Consider the following 9,954-nt stretch of genomic DNA (forward strand, 5'->3'; position numbering starts at 1 on the left):
AAACTGGAGAGTGCTCACAACGGTGCCCTCAAGGAAAGCGAGTCAGCAGTCCCCTGCGAACTGCTAGACAAGACGAGGCAGCCCCACCGTCGCTTAGACGAAGTGCTCACTCGCTCAGACTACTTCCCAGGGAGCAGCAGTGACACTGTGCAAACGAAAAGGACAGGGAGGTCACAGACACATCAGCTGTCTTTGGGCCTTCCCGACACTAGGAGTAACGGCAAGCGCCCCGAGCTCCGGCAACTGGAGCAAAATGAGCTCACCCCACCCACAGACCCACTAGCACGGGACGCTACACCGCCACCAGACGATCCAGATCTCATCCAGCCATGCCGGAACTAGACTGTCCTTGTGTACCTGTGCTGATATACTTGTACTGATCATGTAAATGTACCACACAAAAAGAAATGCAACTGTAATCCACCCAACTAATGTACCAAGATTTAATGTAAAACCCATGTGATGAACTTGAATGCAACTTGCATGTAACGGGTCATTAGCAAGATCTCTGTGTGAGGAGGAGAATGGCGTAGTCATGGACTCACAACCAGAAACCACTGGGACCTCCACTGGCAACAAATTTCACTACCAACCCACCCAAGCTAGAAGCGACCCTCCAATGGTCAACCAGGAAGAGTAAAGCCCTGGTCACCGTGAATGTATGAGCCAATTTGGGTCACCTGCATAGATGTGCAGGGCCCAGTATAAAAGGCTGCCCACCATGCTTGTGCCTCACTCTGGAGTTACAATAAATGGGACTAAGGTCACAACAGCTCAAGTACAATACTAGACCTCGTGGAGTCATTCATAAGAGTATTAAAGACGTAACAGGAACTTTCTGATGTGTGGCTCAGTACTATACTGGGGAGTAACTGCATTTATCCAATGGGTAGTCGGGTAGCTTTGTTTAATAAATATGCTAAAGAACTGCTGGGGAGGCATAATGACAAACAACTTAACCTGTGCATAATCCCTCCAGTAATGCAGACAATCTTGAGGCAGCTATTCTCTAATTCAGGAGCTGTGAGGTACAATTGTTCCGTCACATTCTGCATTTCAGAACCAAAAAGTCCCATCACAGATGTCCCATTCAGGAGAGGATGAAGATGAAGTTTTCAGGGGCTTCACTGGGACACTGCCTCAGCTATGGAAGAGACAGTTTCAGTTCATAAGATCAACAGAGAAACGAATACCTGGGTTTGTGAAAGTGAAGCTGGTAGTGAATCAAAGAAAGGTATTTGTCCTGAATAAAGGATTTCAGTAAGCTTTTTCTATTTTGAATAATGGAGGGTGTTTTAATGAGCAAGAGATACTTTATGTTGATAACCTGATCACTACATTAGTTATTCAAATCAGATTAATGCAATATCTTGCAGTATTATGTAAATATTTTCAGCATCGCCTGTTCAACCAAAAACAAACATGGAAAGAAACATAGAAATTGACAGCGCAGAAAGAGGCCATTTCGGCCCATCATGTCCACGCCGGCCGACAAAGAGCCGCACGGCCCCCAGTCAGCAAGCCTGAAGGTTACAAATAAACCTATAAATAATGACGTAAAGGCAAAGAGCACCCAGCCCAACCAATCCACCTCCCACAACTGCGACACCCCTTATACTGAAACATTCTGCACCCGATCCCAACTGGAGCCATGTGATCTCCAGGGAGAGGCACAAACCAGATAAAAACCCAGGCCAATTTAGGGAGAAAAAATTCTGGGACAATTCCTCTCCGACCCATCCAGGTGATCGAAACGAGTCCAGGAGATCATCCTGGCCATATTCGATTCCCTGCAGAACTTACCATTATATCTGCGCCGTCCAACAAAAGGTCATCCAGTCTAATCCCAATTACCAGCTCTAGGTCCGTAACCCTGCAGGTTATGGCACTTTAAGTGCCCATCCAACCATCTCTTAAAAGTGGTGAGGGTTTCTGCATCCACCACTCTTCCAGGCAGCGAGTTACAGATCCCCACAACCCTCTGCGTAAAGAAGCTCCCCCCTCAAATCCCCTCTAAACCTTCCACCAACCACCTTAAAACTGTGCCCCTCATAATAGACTCTTTCACCAATGGAAATAGGCCCTTACTATCCACTGTGTCCAGGCCCCTCAATATTTTGTACACCTCAAGGATCTCGGTTCATTATTCAGTGATCATTGAGGTGAAGGGGGTTGGTACTGAGAAGGGATAGATTACCTATTGTAGCTTTGATCTTCCTCATTGTGTGATTGCAATTTAGTCTGCACATACAGTTACGATATTTCCGTGATCTACTAGCTGGGGGAAACACTTGGGGCATCTTCCCTCTCATCAAATTACACCCCAGAACCTCCTCAGTTCCAATGAAAACAAACCCAACCTATCCAATCTGTCCTCATGACTAAGATTCCCCATTCCAGACAACATCCTAGTAAATCTCCTCTGCACCTTCCATGCAAGAACATTAGAACTCATTGGTCAATTTTTGTTCATGGTCTTTTTGATTTATTCCACAGTTGTCAGCACTGGAAAGATTTTGGGGTCAGCAAATGAAGAAACAACCAAAGAGACAAAGCAGAAGATACAGTTTGAGAAATAGAGAGAGAGAGGTTTACACTGCAGAAAGAGACGTTCGTGACAATAATTACCTGTGTATGTGTGCAAAGTAACTTATCATTTCCTCAGGGCAGGAATCATTGATTGGGTGATTTGGTGTGATGACACAGGGCCTTGGTAGGCCAGGGGATTGGTGGAGCAATACAGTATGTCAGTGTGGTGGGACAGGAGAGCAGGCCTGTGTCTGCCCACAAACAGGCACCAATTGTTTTTCCTTAATGAAAAAGCACAATCACAATTATGATAATTGTTATATATGTAAACTTGTAGTTGCTCTGTACAGCCATCAGAGAGCTCATCCCCTGGAGTCCCAAGGGATCCCATAATCCCTTGGGAGCACAGGTATTTAAGGAGGCTTCACAGGTTGGAGAGGCACTCTGGAGACCTGCAATAAAAGACGAAGGTCACACTCCACTTTGAGCTCAGTGTTCAGTCTGACTCTTTCTCCATACACAACAATAATAATTCTGGAATCTTGTAATGAAATAGAATAGGACTTTCAGTAATCATAAACTACCGGCCCCCGATTATAGAGAATAGTAGCTCCGTGTCCAAGATTGTCAAGCATCCTATGCCAGCCTACAGCAGGACCTGGACACCAACCAGGCTTGGGCTGACAAGTGACAGCTAACATTCAAACTGATGAAATGCAATCGATGACCATCTCCAAGGAATTGACGTGCAGCCAGAATGAAGTTGTGAATCAGCATGGTTTGGGAGGGGTGTTGGGAGAAGGTGATGAGAGAACTGAAAGAGCAAATTTCAGACGTGGCAGTATCCCCAAGAGTGATTTGCCTGATGGTTTAGAGGGACTTTTCTAACTGGATATGCAGGTTGAACTTCATTCAAATAATGAGGAAGCTTTAACCTAAAGGAAGTAATTCAGCCTCCTTGTGCAATATTCCTTTCCTGCCCACTCCTAATCTTATCTGGTGTGGCACAGCTTGGAGATAATGTTACCAGTTTTGCATTGCTGCTGTTAATTGTGTTCACAGACTGGCTCTGGGGTGTAATTTGCTGAGAGGGAAGATACCCCAAGTGTTTCCCCCAGCTAGTAGATCACGGAAATATCATAACTGTATGTGCAGACTAAATTGCAATCACACAATGAGGAAGATCAAAGCTACAATAGGTAATCTATCCTTTCTCAGTACTAGCCCCCTTCACCTCAATGATCACTGAATAATGAATCGAGATCCTTGTTGGGAGGGAAACCCCGAGGTAGAAATAAATCTACTCCGAGACTACGTTAGAGAGTTGAAAACACACACAGTTTATTAATACAAGGTACCAGGGGAGTTGTATGTAGGTCCCTCAAACAGGCAACAACTCAATTTGGTGTTACGCATACAGCAATTTTATAGTGGTGTTTGTCCAGCTCACTTCCTTATCTTTGGCCAGCATCTGGTGTGCAGTTGACTTCTTTCCTCTAGCTGGCAGTTGGTTTCCATGTTGCTCAGCGTCTTGTGACCTTCTCGCAATTGCTTATCGCATACTGTCCTTCAGTACATGCTAAGTCAACTGTTTTGTTTTTCTCAAGCACAACAATTGCGCATTAACCCTATTAACCCTTTCAATTCCCCAATTTGGCCAACATTTTTCAGATACATAATTCTAGGCCAAAGTATACCCGGTGTTTATGCAGAGATTGGTGATGTGATGTTCTGGTTCCTGAGCCTCGGGCTCTCCACTCCGGGGCCAGGTTCCCATCTCCTGTCACACCTCATTCTGCTGCTCGTAAGACCTCATCATATAGGTGTTTTGAGCGTGTGTACACCACCTGAGACACTGCTGGGTTCTCGTAGTTTGAGGGTGGATGGGTTACAGGGCTGCTCGATAGTAAAGATGACGGTGCTTAGCTGATACAACAGTTAAGTAACATACATAGGTAATACAGCATTATTACCACCACCACAAAGGTAACCAGGCCTTGGATTAGTGACGTTTCCATAAATCCTAACCACCCACTACACTGTTCTGGATTATACCCATGATTTTTAAGTTTTATTATGGTGCTGCCGTCTGCCTCGATGACATAAGAACCAACGCGTGTGGATCTTGTTCTAACTCCAAACATCCAGCTGACCATCTCATTATCACTAAGTGGGATTGGTTGTAGGGGAATTCCTTCCTCCGAGTGTGTGCGGACATGGGCACAGATCCAACAGCTGGCAACGTTGGCTTTCTTGACGTACAAAAAGGTGTTCACATTCAACTCTCTCTTGGTCCATGGGGGTACTCTGGCCTGAGTCCTCCCTGGGCTACATATTACAATTACACAAAAAGCAAACTGCACATAATATCGCGTAACACATTCATCTTGGATCGTCTTTATTTCTTCCGGCGTTTTCTGCTGATGTGTCCGCCTTCAGTTTCCTAGAATGTGTATGAAGGCAGGGTTATTTGTTTTGTTCGCTTGTACTGGGGTTGTTGGATTCATATTCTTTGAGCTGAGACCAATGTTTCCATCGGCCAACCCCACCCATATCTATGCAGGCGCACGTATATCCACTAATTAGCACTTCAAATGGGCCAGACCAATGGGGAGCAAACCCCGTTCGTCCTGGCAGACATTTTACCATTACCGACACACCTACCTCTCCCTGGTCCTACCTCTCCCTGGTCCTCCAATTCCTTCTGTTCATCCCTGCCTGCTTGCCGTTCCCTCACTTCCTTCCTCAATTCCTTAAGTTGCTTACTCAGTTCCAAGATGTACTTTCTAATCCGAACCCTCATGGATTCTAAAAGGACAAATGGTGTTAAAAAAACAAGCCTGAAGGCTTTGTGTCTTAATGCAAGGAGTATCCGCAATAAGGTGGATGAATTAACTGTGCAAATAGATGTTAACAAATATGATGTGATTGGGATTACGGAGACGTGGCTCCAGGATGATCAGGGCTGGGAACTCAACATCCAGGGGTATTCAACATTCAGGAAAGATAGAATAAAAGGAAAAGGAGGTGGGGTAGCATTGCTGGTTAAGGAGGAAATTAAGGCAATAGTTCGTAAGGACATTAGTTTGGATGATGTGGAATCTATATGGGTAGAGCTGCAGAATACCAAAGGGCAAAAAACGTTAGTGGGAGTTGTGTACAGACCTCCAAACAGAAGTAGTGATGTTGAGGAGGGCATCAAACATGAAATTAGGGGTGCGTGCAATAAAGGTGCAGCAGTTATAATGGGTGACTTTAATATGCACATAGATTGGGTTAACCAAACTGGAAGCAATACGGTGGAGGAGGATTTCCTGGAGTGCATAAGGGATGGTTTTTTAGACCAATATGTCGAGGAACCAACTAGGGGGGAGGCCATCTTAGACTGGGTGTTGTGTAATGAGAGAGGATTAATTAGCAATCTCGTTGTGCGAGGCCCCTTGGGGAAGAGTGACCATAATATGGTGGAATTCTGCATTAGGATGGAGAATGAAACAGTTAATTAAGAGACCATGGTCCAGAACTTAAAGAAGGGTAACTTTGAAGGTATGAGGCGAGAATTGGCTAGGATAGATTGGCGAATGATACTGAAGGGGTTGACTGTGGATGGGCAATGGCAGACATTTAGAGACCGCATGGATGAACTACAACAATTGTACATTCCTGTCTGGCGTAAAAATAAAAAAGGGAAGGTGGCTCAACCGTGGCTATCAAGGGAAATCAGGGATAGTATTAAAGCCAAGGAAGTGGCATACAAATTGGCCAGAAATAGCAGCGAACCCGGGGACTGGGAGAAATTTAGAACTCAGCAGAGGTGGACAAAGGGTTTGATTAGGGCAGGGAAAATGGAGTACGAGAAGAAGCTTTCAGGGAACATTAAGACGGATTGCAAAAGTTTCTATAGATATGTAAAGAGAAAAAGGTTAGTAAAGACAAACGTAGGTCCCCTGCAGTCAGAATCAGGGGAAGTCATAACGGGGAACAAAGAAATGGCGGACCAATTGAACAAGTACTTTGGTTCGGTATTCACTGAGGAGGACACAAACAAACTTCCGGATATAAAAGGGGTCGGAGGGTCTGGTAAGGAGGAGGAACTGAGGGAAATCCTTATTAGTCGGGAAATTGTGTTGGGGAAATTGATGGGATTGAAGGCCGATAAATCCCCAGGGCCTGATGGACTGCATCCCAGAGTACTTAAGGAGGTGGCCTTGGAAATAGTGGATGCATTGACAGTCATTTTCCAACATTCCATTGACTCTGGATCAGTTCCTATGGAGTGGAGGGTAGCCAATGTAACCCCACTTTTTAAAAAAGAAGGGAGAGAGATAACAGGGAATTATAGACCGGTCAGCCTGACATCGGTAGTGGGTAAAATGATGGAATCAATTATTAAGGATGTCATAGCAGTGCATTTGGAAAGAGGTGATATGATAGGTCCAAGTCAGCATGGATTTGTGAATGGGAAATCATGCTTGACAAATCTTCTGGAATTTTTTGAGGATGTTTCCAGTAGAGTGGACAAGGGAGAACCAGTTGATGTGGTATATTTGGACTTTCAGAAGGCTTTCGACAAGGTCCCACACAAGAGATTAATGTGCAAAGTTAAAGCACATGGGATTGGGGGTTGTGTGCTGACATAGATTGAGAACTGGTTGTCAGACAGGAAGCAAAGAGTAGGAGTAAATGGGGACTTTTCAGAATGGCAGGCGGTGACTAGTGGGGTACCGCAAGGTTCTGTGCTGGGGCCCCAGCTGTTTACACTGTACATTAATGATTTAGACGAGGGGATTAAATGTAGTATCTCCAAATTTGCGGATGACACTATTTTGGGTGGCAGTGTGAGCTGCGAGGAGGATGCTATGAGGCTGCAGAGTGACTTGGATAGGTTAGGTGAGTGGGCAAATGCATGACAGATGAAATATAATGTGGATAAATGTGAGGTTGTCCACTTTGGTGGTAAAAACAGAGAGACAGACTATTATCTGAATGGTGACAGATTAGGAAAAGGGGAGGTGCAACGAGACCTGGGTGTCATGGTACATCAGTCATTGAAGGTTGGCATGCAGGTACAGCAGGCGGTTAAGAAAGCAAATGGCATGTTGGCCTTCATAGCGAGGGGATTTGAGTACAGGGGCAGGGAGGTGTTGCTACAGTTGTACAGGGCCTTGGTGAGGCCACACCTGGAGTATTGTGTACAGTTTTGGTCTCCTAACCTGAGGAAGGACATTCTTGCTATTGAGGGAGTGCAGCGAAGGTTCACCAGGCTGATTCCCGGGATGGCAGGACTGACCTATCAAGAAAGACTGGATCAACTGGGCTTGTATTCACTGGAGTTCAGAAGAATGAGAGGGGACCTCATAGAAACATTTACAATTCTGACGGGGTTAGACAGGTTAGATGCCGGAAGAATGTTCCCAATGTTGGGGAAGTCCAGAACCAGGGGTCACAGTCTAAGGATAAGGGGTAAACCATTTAGGACCGAAATGAGGAGGAATTTCTTCACCCAGAGAGTGGTGAACCTGTGGAATTCTCTACCACAGAAAGTTGTTGAGGCCAATTCACTAAATATATTCAAAAAGGAGTTAGATGAAGTCCTTACTACTCGGGGAATCAAGGGGTATGGTGAGAAAGCAGGAATGGGGGACTGAAGTTGCATGTTCAGCCATGAACTCATTGAATGGCGGGCCGAATGGCCTACTCCTGCACCTATTTTCTATGTTTCTATGTTTCTATGTCCTACATCGGATCCCCCAGTTATGATTCCTTCCGGCAGGCACATCGCCCTGCCTGTCATCAACTCATGGAGTTAATCCCGTCACTCGGTTAGGAATTGCTCTTTGTCTCATCAAGATTGTGGGTAGTAAATCCGCCCAAGCCTGTCCTGTCTCTTGGATGGCCTTTTGCTAAGGCTGTTTTAAGTGTCCTGTTCATCCATTCTACCATCCCAGAGCCTTGCGGGTGTAGGGGATGTGAAACTTCTGTCTAATACCCAACATAGCACACACCTCCTTCATTATTTGTCCGTTAAAATGGGTTCCCTGGTCGGAATCGATTTGGATAGGGACACCCCAACGTGGCATTACTTCCTCTGCCAATATTCGGGCCACCGTGATTGCGGCGCAATTTTGCGCGGCGAACGCTTCTACCCACAGCGTAAACTGATCTATTATTACTAGACAGTATTTCTTGCCCATTGAGGATGGTAAAGGTCCCGTGAAGCCTATCTGTATACATTCCCACAGCCCGCTTTGTCGTGGTTGGTGAGCCATTCTAACCTTAACAGCCTTTCCTGGGCTGTACTGGGCACACGTGACACATTGCTGACAGTACTTAGCTGCGTCCCGTCCCATTCCTGGCCACCACCAATCCCCAGTTATGTTTGTTATCATGACTTTCCGTCCGACATGACTGATGCCATGGTGTAGTTCCATGAGCATTTGTCTAGTACAAGCCGGGGCTATCACCTTCCCATCTTTCCTCCATACGAAGTCGTCACCCTGGCTCCCTCCTTTTGTGCCCCAATCTTTCTTTTCTTCATCATTTACATTGGCATGTAATCTCACAATGTCTATATCTTCCCTGGTAATGATACTACATACAACTTCTTCCTGTACTTCGAAGGATATACTTGCTTCCTGTGTCGCTTTATCCGTTGCTTCATTGCCCCGTTGGACATTGTTTACTACTTTCTGGTGAGCCTTAACCTTGATCACTGCTGCCTCTGCGGGTTCACTGGGGGTGTCTAATCGTAGTCTGATTCGGCCCTCATGTTTGATAGCCTCCCCGCCCGAAGTGATGAACCCTCTTCTGGCCCAGGCAGTCATGTAGTCATGGTCTACCCTGAAGGCATAGCGGCTATCCGTATATATATTTGCCCGCCGGCCTTCGACCAGTTGGAGGGCTTCAGTCAGGGCAGTAAGTTCAGCTACTTGGGCCGACAGTCCTAGTCTAACCTTCCCTTTCGGACAGTGTTTAGTGCTTCGCCCATCCCGTATGCGGGGTCCTCTGAATATAGTTCTGGGACCCATCCACGTACAGGATCAGCTCGGGGTTTTCAAGTGGAATCTCACTTATGTGTCCCGGCGAGTCCTCCCATTCCTGTGCCTGGCACTCTTGAGGCTCACCCATGGATAAGAGGCCCTCTGCCGGGTTCTCCCCCGTGTCTTGTACAATTTTTACGGACACATCTAAGGGAAGTAATACTGCTTCCCATTTGGCCCGGTGGATGTTGAACACGGAGTGCAATTTCCCGGTGTTGAGCATTTCCACCAAGGTATGTTTGGTATGTAATATAACCTCCCCTGTCTTTACTACTGGCTCACTAACTTTCACCGCCCATGTTGCGCAGTCCAAGGCTGCTACACATCTTGACAGACCTCCTGCCACAGACGACTGTTGGGTGGAATAGTACACTACTGGGCGGGC

The 9,954-nt window shown here is 46.1% G+C and overlaps 1 protein-coding gene across 1 annotated transcript in view; it reads right to left on the reverse strand.

Moving 5' to 3' along the window:
- The window catches only part of LOC139250537 (zinc finger protein 229-like), a 57,671-nt gene extending 48,318 nt beyond the window's left edge, over positions 1–9,353 (reverse strand). Inside the window, exons 1-2 of the mRNA XM_070872916.1 lie at positions 9,158–9,353; positions 5,210–5,337 (exon numbers count right to left, since the gene is read on the reverse strand). Coding sequence (XP_070729017.1) covers positions 5,210–5,337; positions 9,158–9,353 — 324 coding nt within the window. The remainder of the gene's footprint in view (positions 1–5,209; positions 5,338–9,157) is intronic.
- Positions 9,354–9,954: the final 601 nt, after the last annotated feature.

This window comes from Pristiophorus japonicus, unplaced genomic scaffold, assembly GCF_044704955.1.
Source record: "Pristiophorus japonicus isolate sPriJap1 unplaced genomic scaffold, sPriJap1.hap1 HAP1_SCAFFOLD_387, whole genome shotgun sequence".
NCBI lineage: Eukaryota > Metazoa > Chordata > Chondrichthyes > Pristiophoridae > Pristiophorus > Pristiophorus japonicus.